Raw genomic sequence first — 16826 nt, forward strand, 5'->3', positions numbered from 1 at the left:
AGGATTGTGGAAGCAGGGAAGGCCCTGTGCCACTTTAAATCGACCCCTCCCTGGCTCCATTCAAATGTAGTCTGGACCTAAGTGACCAAGTCCAGCTATTCATTGAACCTTTTCAGTGTCAGGTTTTGCAGTCCGATGGTCCATCTAGCCTTCAGCTCCAGAAGGCGGCTATCGTTCTCTACTAGCAGTAGAGAAACCAAAAGCAGAATACTGTACATTCATTTAGCCCTGCACACCTTGGCTCTGCAGATTTTTCTTGCAATGTTGTTGCTTCTCTATCACTAGATGAACTGCTATTTAGTTAACAGCTGACATGTCAAGGACAAACTTTGTTCTCCAAACTAAACCCCTACCAGCCAAATACATTATGAAGATCCTGCAAAACCTTTCTCATTCTGAACTATCCGTGTTCCATAAATAAGCCATACATTGCTTCAAAGCCCACTATTTCTACTGCACAGGGTTTTTGTTTTTTGGCCAGGGGTGGGGATGGTAATAGATGCTGCAGACTGTGGAGAATCTCCAGACTGTTTTACAAAAGATCAATTCAAATCTACCACCAGACAGCTGATGACTGGGGACAGGGTAGAAAAAGCTCAGTCATTTAACACCATTTTACAGACATACATTAAAAATCACACTGAGATTTTGAAAAATGCCGTTCATGTGTGCTCAGGAGTTTGTGCATGCCGATTGGAGTGCTCTCTCTTGGTGGAGCATTCGTGCCATTCAGACCACAGCGCCTTTGGGACACCACTCAAATTTCAAAAGCATGGTAAAGGGGCAACCACAAGCCCAAAGGCTCTCTGAGCAAGCAGAACTAATTCCCTAGTTCTTCAGATCCAGGCTGCAGAATACTCAATGTGCACCAATTCAACATTCAGTGAGGCATGACGTTCCACACTGGCTCAATTCAGATGTTAACACCAAATACACATGCGCTAACCATAGGTTTAGGACCCAAATCATGGTTTGAGCTTTCAAATGCACACTATCCAAAAGTGACTTGGAGGGGGTTATCTGCTTTCACCGACTATCTTCTCAGCACCAACAATGGCCTGTAAAATCCAACTATGATTTCCAGGGCTGGTTTACAGCTGACCATAAACCAAACTATCAAGTTTAAACATCATACTCTGACTTCAGTAACACATACAGGCACGGTCTGATTTATGAACTGACCCATTGTCTCTACTCATAATCTAGGTGGTTTGTAACTTGACAGTGTTTAGCCATAGTTACAGCTTTATTTGGCTGGTATTACACAGTAATGAAGCATAAAAATATTTTTGAATCCTCCAAAATCTTAAGACACAAAGCAATAATGCTCTTATATTATTCCAACACTGTATCATATAACAGACTCTATAATACAGAGGAGGAAATCTAAATTATTTGACTAAATTTTATCTGCCATTACCTTCATAATATTTACTAAGTCTGTCTGATAGTAGCGATCTTGGTGTGCATTCGCGGCTGCTAAAGTGAGAAGGTAGTCATTCCTTGCATGAGTAGCTTTGGAATTACACTCAGACCGTCGTGCTTTTAACTATATCAATAAAAGAAAATTAGTTAGTAAACGAATGATGAGCAATAATTAAGACATGAAAGTTTAACATTGTGAGGCAACAAGAGGATGAAGTTTAACAGCCCAGTATATCTTTCCAATAATACCTGCTGCATTTCTTTATGGACTAGAATAGGTATCTAATTAGATATATGATTTTGAAATAAAATAAGCAGGGTACAAATATATAATACAACTTGTCATTTATGCACTAAGTATTGAGGGCTCGAAACACTTCGTGTATGTTCTCTTACCAACAACCCCACAGAGCAGATCATTATCCCCACAATATACAAGAAAGGCTAAGCTTGTGACATAGTGGGTTATTTAATGTCACTGGTGGATATTTTAATTGAGGACTTCATTGGGGACAACACTACTGCTAAATGGCTCTAGTAAGGAACATAAATAATATATTTTATGAAGGTTGCGTAAGTACTGTATAACAGCAACAAGAATTGCCTGCCACTCCTATAATCTGGGATGGAATCTGATTCTTTGCCCCTTCGCCTTCTGCAAATTGTGCATTATGGAATGTTCTCATTGCAAAAAAAACAAAACACTGTCCTGCCATAAGCAGACTAACTGGGCTGGTAAAGTAGCTACAGGAGACACTTTGCTGTGGACAATGAAGTAAGCAAAGCAAGACCATATTAAATATGATCAGGCAAACAGGCTAAGAGGCCAAAGTCAAGAGCTCTGCTAAAATCCTGCTTGCTAAACCCAGCAGGTAGGAAGAGTTTGGCACTACACGGTATTTCCTCCTCTGGGAAAAGAGGTCAGAGTTGCACTTGTGGCAGAGATGGAAAAAGTTCTCACAGATTATAGACAGCTATATCTTGATGCTGATGAGAAATTCCTGGGTTGTTCTGAATGGATTCTAATGTACTGTTACAACTGCAACTAGAAAACAAGCCCGCCCTATTCACGGTTTGGCCAGTTTAATGACGGTTTGGCTTGCTTTATGGAAGTTTCTAACACACCCTCTAGACCAGGCATCCCCAAACTGCGGCCCTCCAGATGTTTTGGCCTACAACTCCCATGATCCCTAGCTAACAGGACCAGTGGTCGGGGAAGATGGGAATTGTAGCCCAAAACACCTGGAGGGCCGAAGTTTGGGGATGCCTGCTCTAGACCCAATATATCCCATGAATTATATTGTGCAACACTCACCTTTACACTTGCTTTCTGTAAGCTTATCCTTGACTGAAAAAGACTAAGTTTAGACCTGTGACAGAAAGTAACACAATTGATCAGCAGATGTCTAGAACAGGCATTACATTTAGAAAGCAGCTCATTTGGAGATGCTTATCTTCCCCAAGATGGATGTAACATAGACAAAGCACTGGAGAAAATGGAGACAACTCTTTCCTAGCAACTGGATTCGATTCTAAGGGTGACCAGCAGAGTGCCTGTTTACAAGCTTGAATTACATCACTAATATTCAAGCAGGATGCATTACATAAAGCTATTTTAAACACATTTAGACGCAGGAACTGTAGACACGTTGTTACATACTTGGCCTCAATATCGGCCTTTTCACGGACAGCATGAGCCATCTGCTCTGTTTCGAAGTACTTCTTCTTGCCCTTGGCTAAATCTTTGACCGTCTCTTGCAATTCGGCCTGGATTCTGGTCAGCTGGTCCACACACTGAACAAAAAACACACAAAAGAGGAAAAACTATTATTGTTATCATCATCAAAGTAGAACAGTAGTTACTACTGCATCGCTAATTAAAAACAACAACAACTTTTCATTCTAATCATGTTGATACAGAGTATTCGTATTCTGTACATGCTGGTGCAAGCTGACATTGTCTACTATGGGAACATTGCAGACTGTAACCGCAGCCAGTGCAAACTGTTATACTTGGGAAGATAACACAGGCAAAAGGGTTTAACAGGTGCTCAGCACAGAACAAGTAATTGTGCTGCAAAAGTATTACTCCATGTGAGCGTGGCCATAGGGTGCTGTAATGGCCACTGGGATAAATGGGTTTTTTAAAGAGCACTGAAGAGAAGGTGGTCTACTAATCACCACAAACTATAATAGTCAGAAATACGACTCCATTATCAGGGACCGCACATGCTGGGGGATGAGTTTCTCCATCAAGCATTATTTGAGATCATCCCTGAAGCATCCCAGGTAGGGCACCATCTGTGGAGATGGACCATTGGCTTATCTTGGATTCCTGCTTACGTGTGACTAGGTTACCTTGCCTCTCAGTAAGTTCACTTCAAAGAATGGCTCTTACTCCAGAACATAAATCTTCCCAAGGCAAGTTCTCATATAAGAGTTATTTTTGTGACGTGCTGATTTTTGAGCGTTACAGGTCCTACGTGGCATGCGATGTGTGTGTTACAGACAGCAGCTCTCCCTGCACAACACACACAAGAAATGTGCACTTAAGTCACGTTTGGAACTCCAAGAGAGGCATTCAGCTACCATTTGCAGTCTCTCCAGATCTACGACAATGGTCTCCAAATTTCCATTGGCATATCTTGGAAAAATTACAACATCAATTTGCAGAATGCAAGCGAAGCAACAAATAGATGCCATTTCTTGTGACCTCACCGTTGCGGATACAGGGAACAAGTACAATAATTAATTTCGGATCTGCTATTTATATAAGAATGCCTTTTGATAAATCGGAAGAGGAGGATGGCCAAGGAGAGCTATCTACCAGCTTCAGCTGATGTGCCAGTTACAGTCTTTGCCAGACAAGGATGGCAATATTAACCTTGAGATTGACTACTGCAATGTGCTCTCTGGGGAGTTTTGCTTCAGGGTAGTCCAGAAACTGCAGGGAATGCAGAACCCAGCAGATAGGTTACTACATGGTGCAGCCTACCAGAAGCCTGTCCTCATACAACCACGCTGGCTGCCAGTATATTTCCAGGCCAGGTTCAAGATGTTGCTATTGAAGCAAAAGGTGCTAATTAGCTAGAGGCCTGCTTATCCGAGGGAGCATCTTCTCCTGTACCCTTGAGATCTACACATCAGACCCTCCTGGTTGTTCTGTCACCTGCATGTGAACATCCTGCGGCCTCCTTGCTGTGGCACTCAGTCTTTGGCATTCCTTCCCTCCTGAAGCATGACAAGCGCCCATCTCAACTGTGTTCTGACATCTGTTACAGACCTATCTTTCTGTTTTTAGATTTCTCTACTGCGCTCCTTTCTCTACTATGATGTTCCCTGTTGTTGTTTTAACATACACTGTTTTAATATATTCCGTAAACCAGCCTGGAATTAGATAATTAAGGGCGGCATGTTAATATTTTAAACCAACCAACATAAAGAAAGGAGTGGGTAGGGTGAGCAGGGATACAAAAACCTTTGGCAACTCATACTTCTATATTGATGCACACGGTGCCTAAAACTGACCTGTCCAACACATGTAAATTAAGTGCTGCATTCTTTAAGAGGCTGCTGCACTGGTGCACAAGTACACTCAAGGTTTACGACTAAAGCAAACAATACACACGAATGCTTTTGGACAAGACCCAGGCAGCTGCTTATTTGGGAGGATGTGACTTGAAGTGAAACAAAGAGGGAAGATAAGCTTCTCCCAGTTGCTGCTTTTCAACTGCATTTACACACACGTGCACAAGTTCAGGACATGATTATTCTCCCACACATGCACCTAGAACCGAGCGGAGGAGAGAAGCAGCTTCAGGTGCGATTTGAAGGAGAAAAGCAGGGATTGGGGGAAGAGTTAAATAGTTTTCTCCTGTCACCTCTCCACTGGCCTTTCCCCAAAGCTGTTTTGCCCTGTGAGATGCAGCTGACTTAGCGACACACGGTTTGAACTAAGTTCTATCCTAACACTGACCTGCAACCCGTTTACTCAATGCAAAATTAATTGCCACTATGTCAGTTTAAAGCCAGCTGAAGATTAGCATCTAAATTGATGAATTGGTACCTTCCACACTGGACATGTTTCAGGTACCCATAACATGAAATATATTGCTACAAAGCTAGGAAATTGACCCTTCAGCTATTGCATCATTTCTCAAAAAAAAAGGGGGGGGGAGGTAAAGTAACATTTGCCTCATTTAATTAGAATAGCCCCCTTTGTGTATTAAGGCACAAGGTTGCCTCTGTACTGATTTTTTTTTCTGGCCAGCTGCCTGGGATGCCTTTACAGGATGTGGCTGAATCATCTCGATTTCCGCTACACCCTTAGATCCTTCAATAATTCCTCAAACATTTTTAAAAGGTACCACACCTTAAATTCAAAGCCTACCCCAGTCTAACTGGGAAAAGTTCAAAGCTACCTCCAAAGATGCTTATTTTTCATAGATTTTTTTTTTGCAGTGGCACGGGATGTATTTGATTCCATTGAGAAAGCAAGCTCTGCCGCCTGTTCTCCCCCCAGCTATTTCAGCTAAAATACATGGCACATGATGGTACTTTGTTGCTTCAGAAAAAAAGAAACTCAGTTTTAACTTCAACAGAAAGCATCTGTGTACATCGTTTCAAAAGCGGTAGAGTTGAGATAAGCTTCAAGGTCATCTGGCTCAATCGCTAGCTTAGCCTCAGATGAAACACACTTAACAAAATAACCTTAGTGGGGGGTGTGTGCATCTCCCACTCACTCCTCTCTCTCCAAATTCTGCACCCTGGAACACAAACGTTTGAAACATCTGATGAACTGTTAGGACAATACCTTCTTCAGCTGCTGTTCTTTAAAACACTTGACTGCCCTGGCAGGCTCAGAAATTAGGTTCTTGTAATTTTCACAGATATTGAGTCTGGATTGAGCCACTTGCACTGTGCCTTCGAGAAATGATTTCCACACTGGATACATGCTCCTAAAATACAAAAAGAAAAAAGGGGAGCGAGAGAGAGAGAGAGAGAGAGAGAAGGTTGGTATCACTTGCTCCAGTTAATGGGCTGTTGGAACCATCAAAGGCCTGCTGTGATAAGCTTGCTAGGCAATTTGAGGGCAAATCACTCGTCTTCATGCTGCCGCAATCCTGTCTTTGGTGAGGTGTCTTATTCGAGTCTGTGGAATCAGTTTCAGTTATTGAGGCCTGACTATGGGGATAAAGCGATTCTGCCTGTCCATCCCACTACTTGCCCTCTTGCCCTTTGCCCTTCCTGGCTTATCTGTGAAAGGGTGGGGGAGGAATGAGCAGGTGGATCCGGAGTGTATTTGGCATATTCTTGCATAAAGGTGTGATGTGCAGCACTTTGAAGGAGACAGTGCCCTTGGAACCATCTCTGCCCATGAGATCCAGAAGCCTTCATGGTAAAGAGTGCCCATCACCAGCTTCAGTTGCAGCATCAATTGTGCCCTTTCCTGGACAAATATGAGAGAGGCAAATATGTCTATTTTTATATACCCTCTGTATCTACATCTTATTTGCCTTTTTTCCTGTACTAAAAAGCTGCAACCTTTCCTTACAGGGAAGTTGTTTCAACCCAACGATAATTCTGATTGCTCTTTTATGAACCTCTCTCAGCTCTGCAATATAGTTTTTTGAGATGTGGCAACCAGAACCAAACATAGCAGATTCATTTAAGTATGACCAAGTTAGAAGGATATTATATTTGAACATTATATTGGGGAGTTCCAAGTTTTACAGTAATATTCAAACCATCATATGACTGCCCTAGTTCCTTAAGTAACCATTGCACCACCTGGGCCAGGTAATATAATAATAATAATAATAATAATAATAATAATAATAATAATAATAATAATAATATATTATTTATACCCCGCCCATCTGGCTGGGTTTCCCATATAGCATTATGGGGAAAACTCTTGATCCACTTAGGAGAACATCCACTTTTCTGCAAGTTGCTTCCATGGAGGAAGTTCATGAGAAATTGATTGATAAGGATAGAAAGGTGAAAAAGAATAATGGAGCGTTTCATTCAAGCTGCTCTTTCACATCCTCCATCACAAAAGCTTTACTGGTTGACATCTTTTTTTTTTATTTTCTTTCTTGAAGTTGCACTGTTTATTTGGAAATTGGACACATTTAGCACAACAGCATATGTAAATTTGCTCATCCTTATTTTTTATACTGCCATTCATCTGAGGGTCACAGCACAGTTTACAATATAAAAACACAAAAATACATAACATAGTAACCAACAAAACAATGCCCTCCTAATTTAAAAGGCCACAGACTGTTAAATTAGCCAAAGGCCTAGGAGAAGAGAAATGTTTTTGCCTGGCACCTAAAGATATATAACGAAGGTGCCAAGTGAGCCTCCCCGGGGGGGGGGGGAGCATTCCACAAGCAGGGAGCCAACACAGAAAAGGCCATTCTTGTTTTGCTGCCCCCTGGACTTCTCTGAGAGCCCTCAAAAAGGGCCTCAGATGATGATTGCAGGGTCCAGGTCGCTTCATGTGAGGAGGCAGTCTTTGAGGTATTGCAGCCCTGAGCCATTTAAGGCTTTCTGGGCCAAAACCAGCACTTTGATTTAGGCCCAGAACTTTATGAGCCATGGAACTTCATAATTTCAATAGCTTCGATTCAAATTTAGCCTCTGACAAAGGGCTCATTCAATGCACAAAAGGTTTTGATCCAGCATAGACTTTGCTGACGGAGTGGGGGTGGGGGTGGGAGGGAGAGAGGTTCTTCAATTCCTGCCCCATGCCACAGCTCCTCCCACTATTCTGGAGGGGCACCAAAATCTGGAGCAGGTTTTCAGAGGATGCGAGCGTTGTAGGGGGAAGGGGGGATTAGGGAGAGTTGCTCCTGATTCCACCAGCAGGGGCATCCTTTGCTCTAGAATTCTGCCCTGGGGATGCCTCCTACCCACAGAAACCAAGTTGGGGTCCAAGTCCATATAGAAGATCTGTAAGAAAACAAAGAGCATTTGATCTTATGCACGGAATGCCGTCAGCCATGCAAGTAAACTTGCTGAAATTACCTGAAGTCATGTCGATCATCAGCTTTTATTCCAGGCCACTCTTTCTTTAAGTACTGACTAGCCAATTTCTGAATGCCCTGTTTAAAAGAGAGATAGAGAGAGAATTATTTAGAAATGAATTTGGACTCTTGGCATTTCTCCAAAATATTAAATGTGGTTTTTCAGGAGGTGTTGTATTCCCTCTATTTGAATTTCCAACAGGACCAGCAACCCAAGACCCATCTACACTCTCAAAGAAGGACATAGCATCCCCTCGTGGATCACAGCACTGACGACTACTAAGATGCTTCACGGTGCACATTCACGACAGGAGTTAAATATTGGTAGCATGAAAGCTTGTGTTGCTGCATTTGTTTCATGGAAAGCCTATTGTGTTTATGCCTGTCACTCCCAAGACTGCTTTTTGCTGTCAATTTCAATGAAGTTGGTAACCTTGCAGAGAGATTTTCCTGAAGAGCATCAGTGGCAATTCTAGCTGTGTATTTAACACTATTTTATTACTATTGGTGATCTGTGTAAAAGAAATCCAACTATTTCAATAAAATAATTATATGTGAAATCCTTTATGTCTTTTAAGGTAGTGTATGGCTATTCGGTAACACAGCCTTTATATAAAGTACTGTATTTATGGCTGAAGCAGGAAAAGGTTTCATGTATACATACCAAAGGCTTGAATGGAGTTAAATTTGGTTGAAGGTTATAATTGGCCTGCAAAAGATTGTATCCATAAATAACACTTCAATAAGTTTTACGGAGATTAATTTTTGTGGCTTTGGATTTGTGAATGCAGATTTTAAAATTAATTTAATGAGTGATGGTTGAAATTTTTCAGTTCATCCAGGAAGGCTGCTTATAATGGAAATTTGAAGTAAATGCTTTACTTCCCCCTTCTTTTGACTCTTTAGTGGTGAATATTGCTATCCTGTTTTTTATGCATGGTTGCTTATTCTGACCTTAAGTTCCTTTAAAAACAGATTTGTTTAGTTTTTCTGATGTTATATTAGGCGACTGTTGAAGACCTTCTGTTGAAATGTGTTTGACTTAACATTAAAATATACCGTACAGGACTGGCCTATTAAGGATTTATTTCTGGGTTGTTTGTAAGTATAGTGTTTATTTTATTGTAATAAAGAATTCTGGATTTTTAAAATACATTTTCCTCCACAACTCTGTTTGTGCCATGGTGGCTTGACCAATTTTTTTAGTGGTTTGTGGGCATGTTGCCAAGGAATTGGGGAGATGACATGAAGCCAATACGGTACAGTAGAAAGACCAAGGGGCTTAGATGTGGGAGACCCCAGAAAATTACTATCACAACTACTGTGGGCACGAATGCAACTGAAGTATTGCAAGACCAATCACGATCTCTTGCAATAGGGTTGAAAAGAACATATACCCAGCTAATACTCTGCACTACTGAACCTAGATAAAAATTCTGCCATTCACCCAAATTGTCAAAAGGCCTGCACATTTCTTGGGGTGGTGGGTGGGATTTCACATGCGCAGCCATAAATGGCAGCAAAAGCATCTCTTTTCCAGTGAAGACTAGTACAGTGGGTTTGTATTCGCAGTAAGCAGTATATTATAAGGTCCTCCTTGTTCTGTTCTCAAGGACACTTGCTGCTTCTCCTCTCAAAAGGTCCCCAAGACAAAGACCATCACTGTTTGGCTCCAACTGGGAAATCTACCAATAGTTTAACCTTTGGCACAGTTACATAGAGCATGAGGCTCAGGAGTGCGCTCAGTACTTGCTTGTGGGTCACTTGGCAACCTTTTAATTCAAACAGTCGTGGCTGTAATATTTAAATGAAGGCAAAATCCCATTATTGTACATATGCCAATTAGTCCAACTGTAAAGATTCGGGCTAAAAAATCAGGGGTGGGAGGATTTTATTCATATTTAGAAATTAAAAGGTACTGTTGCCTAACCTTTGGACCCCCTAATATTTCAATCTGAGGGTTTGCTCACATAATACTCAATGGAAGGTAATTTTCAAAGATACATGAGATCCATGATATATGCCTGAGTATGTTAATTGGTCATTTTTAGAATCTTAAATACTTTGTGCCAGACACTGCCCTGCATTTCGAATGCTACATGTAGATTTAACCCTTTCCTCCTCCTCATGGTTCTGACAGGTATACCCTCCATCCTCACAAATGCTGTGAACAGCATGACACATATGTACTGTATCATATTCTTCAGCTGCACCAGCCTAAGTTATGATCAGCAATTCACACAGGCATGGTTCAAACGTAACACTAAGCCACCGGTTTATTTAGCCAAAATGTGGTGTGGTTTGTTTGAATGACCAAATCAAGCCCTACAAATTAATCTTGGTTTCTCTTCTGGAAATAAATAAACCATGATGTGAGGCCACTCCAGTTTACTGTTGGCTTTTGAACCATGGCATGTTCCAACTATGGTTTGGCATTAGTGTGAACCTAGCAGCCTCGCTTAACCATGGTGTGCTTGGCGACCTCACGGCAGATGTTGGCAAAACAAAACAAGCTTTGGAGAAACAGCCCACGGCTTACTTGCTTGCTTGCCTGCCTGCAAGGCAATTCTTAGATTGTTGAACAAAGCAAATGGAGAAATTGTATTGGCAGAGTAGCAAGCAGCCACATCGTTTGCATTTAGATACTCACATGAATATATAATTAACAAGAGGAGACCTGTGAAAAGCCTTTGAAAAATGGAAAGAAGACAGGAAGGATAAAGAGGAATTTTTTTTCATCCTTTAACTCTTTGGTCTCTCTCCCCCGCCTCCCCCAAATACTTCCTCTTTAGACCTGACTCCAGGGATAATTTCTGCAGTTGCAGCCTCTCTGCTTGAGCTAAGACTCTTCCCCAGCTCTTTGGAAGCCATTGTGGGCAAGGACACCAACTCCTAGGGGCCTAGGGCTCTTTGGCCTCCCAATAAAATATTTTAGGGTACCAGCAGCCCCTCCTCCAGTTGATGGGCATAACCATTGCCCCTTCACTGCACTCACATGCTCCCCAGATCCCTTCCCTCTCTCACCCTCTCCACTCCAGTGCCGGGCTTGGAAGCAAGGGAGTGATGCCCACATAGGCAAATGGACTGTGCATGCACAAATGATGTGCATGTGTTTTAACTCAGCTTTTTATTTCTTATCTTGCCCCACTTTTTTTCTTTTCAATGGACAGATAAAGGTTTTACAAACTCATAGCAGAAGAAATCATGGTCTCTTCTATACTGGTCATAGGAAAAATACATTTGTTCCTCTCCATCCATAGTACTCTGATATTATTCTTAAACTTTCACATATTACAAGGGGAAGAGGGAGAGGGAGCTGAAGATCAATGCATCTGTCAAGTAGAAAGTTAAGGGTACCAAAGGCCAGCTCCTCTGAAAATATCCTCCTATACAATTAGTGAGCTCTCCTCTTTCTAGCCTGTGCTTTTATATTCCACCTTTACAGACTAATAAGGGTAATATGAGGAAAGATGAGAAAGAAGTGATGAACTTTCCCCACTGTTAAGGAAAAATTATCTGGTCCAGATAATGCATTTTGTTCGATGCAACCAAGCCACCCTCTGACTGGAATTTAAATTGCAGAATGCTCTGCCCTAGCCTAGTTGAGCTGCTTCAGTGCACTTAGCAATTTTATCACAGACAGAAGTAACTGCTGCATCAGTTAAGGACTCCAGACCCAGGATATTAAAAGGTCATCTTTGCAGTATATTCAGGGATCACTTAACGCCACTGCAGAATACCAAAGAGCATTGCCATGTAGGTTTTTTACTGTTGCCCTCCTGTATCACCAACACCCATATTCTTTCTGGTTTTCCTACCTGCATTTGCATGCTCTGGCAAAATGGGGAACAGTTCTGAACTATTTAATGTTTCAAAGAGTTAAACCTTATCCACGAAAATTTCCCATTTCCCAGACTTATAGAAAACCTGATGCAATTCGAGAGGGAGAATATGTAAAAGCAAGGTTTGCCAACTTTTGGACAAGCGTCTGCTCTTGTGCCTTTGGCTGAAGTTATTAGTTGATAATAATGCCATTAAAAGATTCACCTGGTGATTTTCACAGAATAAGCTGCTGTTAAAAGGCACAGAAATAGACCAGGCTGCCTGCTCCAGTCAACTGACAATCTTGAATTATATGGTGGTCAAATTGTTCAAAGACGTGAGCATCAGGTCCGAGCTATAGTGAACACTCTCAAGGGCAAATGCAGGGCACTGGCAATATTCTGCCCTAATCTTTCCCCACAACTCTCTAGGCAAGTTTTAAAAATAAAAAGTAGATCTTTAATTTATTGTCTTTTCCTTTCTAGGACTAAATCCGTCCAAGAAACCGATTAACCGATTAAAACATACAATTCATTTATTCTACAGATTACAAACCATAAAACAACTTTTAAATGTCAAGATTCCATAGAAAGCTCCAATGGGTGCACACCATCCCAAAATGAGAACTGCAAAAAAGATCATGAAGAGAAAGAGATGCTTACTGAATATTATCCAATTTACAGCTAGCAATTCTGATATAATAAGCACAACCAAATTTCTGGTTAGCAGTTCCTCTTCCAAATCCAGCTTAATGCATTTTGTAAAAATGTTCCAGTTCTAGTTGAGTGAATTTACATGTATATGTATAGCCACTTCATAATTTTGTAGTTATTCATCGAAGTCTCAACAAATTTTTCTTTTAAGGGACTATTTTATAAAGCTGCCTATCACAAAATTATGGGCTGATGTCCATTAGAGAAATGTGAATTTCAAATCTACCACCCCTTTGCAAATGCTATGCAAAAAGCTGCAGAGATGCTTCTTTCAATGCCTTCTTTCTACAGAAGTAACAATATTCTTCTACATTCCAAGATAAAACTTCAAGAAATGGTTTCTCTCTCTCCAAACACTACAATACAGTGGTACCTCGGGTTGCGGACCCTATCCGTTCCGTTCCGGGGTGCTGTTCGCACCCCAAAAAGTCTGCAACCCAAGCAGTGCTTTTGCGCATGTGCGAAGCGTGCAGAACGCTTCTGGCATGTGCGCACGGAGAAACCCAGAAGTAAACACTTCTGGGTCCGCTGCATTCGTAACATGGAAAAACGCAACCCACAGCAGACGCAACATGAGGTATGACTGTACTGTTTCCTCCATTACGACTTACTAATGGATATTTTAAAAGCACGCAAATAACTGCAGATGCTATTGCAACAGAGTAATAAAAATAGTTTGAACCAATATATAATCATCGCCTGATCCTTTTGTATACAAGCAAGAATCAGCAATACTTGTTTTAAATCCAATATTTAAGAGTTGTGTGTTTATACAATCGTTCCAGCATTTAGCACTTTGCTCAAGACCATAGACCGCTTTGTCTAATTTCCACACTAAATCATTCCCTTCCCTTATATACATTACAAAATGAAATAATAACAGCAAACTTTACACACACACACAAAAAGCAAAGCACCGGTGCTTAGCTGCGTATTCCTTTGCATGTAGCTGCATGGCTGTGAGCATGCACCACAGCTGTTTAATGAGATGGGGTCGGGGCAGTGTGCTTGAATGAGCAGGATCACCAGACTGGCGGCTGTGCTCCACTCAATGCACTGCTACTGCCAGGAACAGGCTTACTGTACAGCCAAACTCTTAAGTGAGAGAGCCTCTCAAGCCTGAACCCTGGAGTTCTCCTACAGAGGATCCAGCCACACCTGCTGTTGCAAAGGGAAGCACTCCTGTCACACAGCCTGTTATGATTTCAAGATTATCCTCCCAGGCTCCCCGCCACTTCTCTGCAAGTAGGACCAAGGTAGGTAATAAAAGGAAAGGGTTACAAAACGGTGGTGGAAGCTGCATGGAAACGGACTGGAGCTCCAATAGTCTCATTTGAGAAGTTCACGGGCTGGGCCTTTTGCTTTATGCGCACACAGAGAATGGTGGAGCTGGAAGGAAGCCCAGGGGCCATTTAGTCCAACCCCTTGCAGATGCAAGAACCACAGCTAAAGAATCCCTGGCAAATGGCCACCCCAAGCTCTGTTTAAAGACCTCCAGGGAAGGAGAGTCCACCACCTTCCAAGGAAATCCATTCATAGTTGCACCTGTACTTCTTGGGAATGGATACTGCTGTGCAGAATTATTAAAACAGCAGAGAGTATCATTGGTTGCTCATTCTATACCTCAGAACATATCTATACCATCAGGTGCCATAGAAAGGCATTGGATATATCAAGAGACCCATGACATCCTGGTCATCGTTTCTTTGAGCTCCTGCCATCGGGACGGAGATATAGCGTAATGAAGGCGAGAACGAGCTGTCTCAAGAACAGTTTCTTTCCTAGAGCAATTTTGGCCTTAAATGGAAACCCTGGACTCTGAAGTCATCTTATTTATCTGTTATATTGTTCTGTATTGTATTGCGCTTATCAGTATTTTAATTTATGTGGAGTGTCCTATTTGAGTTGATATAGCAACTGAGAAATTTTGTTGTTCCCGCAAGGGGACAATGAAGATCTATTCTATTCTATTCTATTCTATTCTATTCTATTCTATTCTATTCTATTCTATTCTAAAAAGGATGGTACCACATGAAGCCACTCTTAGTTTGTGAATGCCAGGGGCAGAATCGGTGAGAGTGTTGTACTGTTGCTCTACCCAATCCAGCCATGCTGATTGTCTTAATCTGTTCTTTTAAAAATGCAAACAAGTCCAAATATGGGTTATGAAAATGGAACAGGTGAACCACGCTGTGGTTCCAAATGCAATTATTTCTTTTATTAAAGCATATGGGGGGGGGGAGTTAGCTTTGATGGTAGTGTGAGGAAAACAAGCCCCTCTCCAGGGGGGCAGCGGGAAGGTCATTGAACAAGACTTGGAAAATAGCCATGCTGTCAACTACTATAAATCTGATACATTTGGCCTTGCGCCTTCCACAGGGAAACCTTTTAAAGTTTATTATAAAGTGCTCCAGATCTCTCACATAACATCTACACTGCAAAATAAAGAAGAATTTTTTCCCATACTTCTTTTCCGGATATCCTTTTCTGCAACACACTGCTTCTATAATAGCCCGAAACAAATATAAAACTGGGTGGAATTTTTTTTTTGCATTGCTGCAATTGTGTGTGCTTTTCCAAAGTCCAATGATAAATACAGTACCTATCATGAAATGTTGAATACTTTGCCGTACCACACAGTACATACAAGCTAGCCAAATTAATGGTTATTTATTGGTTTGGTTAACAGTACTCTTGACTGGTCCAGGGGGATCTCTGATGTGGGGCCACATTCTCCCAGAACAGGTTTAGTGTAGCGACTGAGACACAGGTTACTAAGTCCCTGGTTCAAATAGCTCCTCAAACATGAATACAGTGACTTTAGGTGAGCCACTTTCTCAGTCCCAACCTCTCACCAACAATAATACTCCTGAGCTTGAACTTTCTCAGGAAGGAAAACATTGAGGAACTGAGGCAAGGAGTGGTGACAAGAGATGAAATTCTAGGCTTTGCTGGCAAATTCAAACCTGAGTCTGGGTGGCAGCCATAGAAGAGTTCTCAAATGTGTCCTAAAATGTGAAAAAAGGTGATCTTTTTTTAAAAAAATAAAGAAACAGGGGAGAAGTAACTTGTCTTTAAGATCAGCCTCTGGACCAGAGGACTAGAAAGTGGGCATTGTAAAAGCCTTCTGAAAAAGGGACCCAGAGGGAATCCAAGAAATTATGAGCTGGTTATCTTAATGTCTGCTCTAGGAAAAATGGGTGGAAAGCACAATTAAGGATAGACATAGCAAGCAAATGGAAGAATGTGCCTTGCCAAGGCAGAAACAGCATGGCTTCTGCAAGGGTAATTCTGGCCTCTGTAATCTTTTAAGGTTTCTTTGAGTGTGTCAGCAAGCATGCAAACGGAGGCAACCCAATCAGCATTGTCTAGTGTCTGTTCATTGATAGAGTGACATAGCGCAGAGTGAAAATAGATTATGCCAGATCACAACAGGCAAGGTAATAGATACAAAGGTTGTCTTCTGAAAACTGGCTAGTCTGGAGCTGCAGTTAATTCCACTGCAGCTAAGGGCCATTGCCCAATTTTGCAGTCACTGGCTCTTAGTGTGTAAGGGCAAGAAATACATCAGGGGGCACCCTCCACATCTAAGGGCTCTAGTAATGCCACATCTTCTGTCCTGGATGGAACCTGCAGGAGAGGACTACAGGTCTCCAGGCAATGCCAGATGGGAAATTGAGGCTAGAGAACATGACACACATTGAGTTTTAATCCCTAATAAAGTCATCAGTCCCTTTACTCTTCCACACTTTTCAACTGCCTCAGGATTCACCCTTCCTCCAGGCATCTCAGAACCCCCACCCAGATGAGAATGAAAGTCTATTCCAGG

General features: G+C 41.7%; 1 protein-coding gene across 2 annotated transcripts in view; it reads right to left on the minus strand.

The window, feature by feature from the left end:
- The window catches only part of FCHSD2 (FCH and double SH3 domains 2), a 136707-nt gene that overhangs the window by 63336 nt on the left and 56545 nt on the right, over positions 1-16826 (minus strand). For both annotated transcript variants that reach the window (XM_035116187.3, XM_035116186.3), the window contains exons 4-8: positions 8464-8540; positions 6239-6383; positions 3086-3219; positions 2741-2795; positions 1421-1549 (exon numbers count right to left, since the gene is read on the minus strand). In XM_035116187.3, the coding sequence (XP_034972078.1) occupies positions 1421-1549; positions 2741-2795; positions 3086-3219; positions 6239-6383; positions 8464-8540 (540 nt within the window). The remainder of the gene's footprint in view (positions 1-1420; positions 1550-2740; positions 2796-3085; positions 3220-6238; positions 6384-8463; positions 8541-16826) is intronic.

This window comes from Zootoca vivipara, chromosome 4 (genome assembly GCF_965207765.1).
Source record: "Zootoca vivipara chromosome 4, rZooViv2.hap1.1, whole genome shotgun sequence".
Taxonomy (NCBI): domain Eukaryota; kingdom Metazoa; phylum Chordata; class Lepidosauria; order Squamata; family Lacertidae; genus Zootoca; species Zootoca vivipara.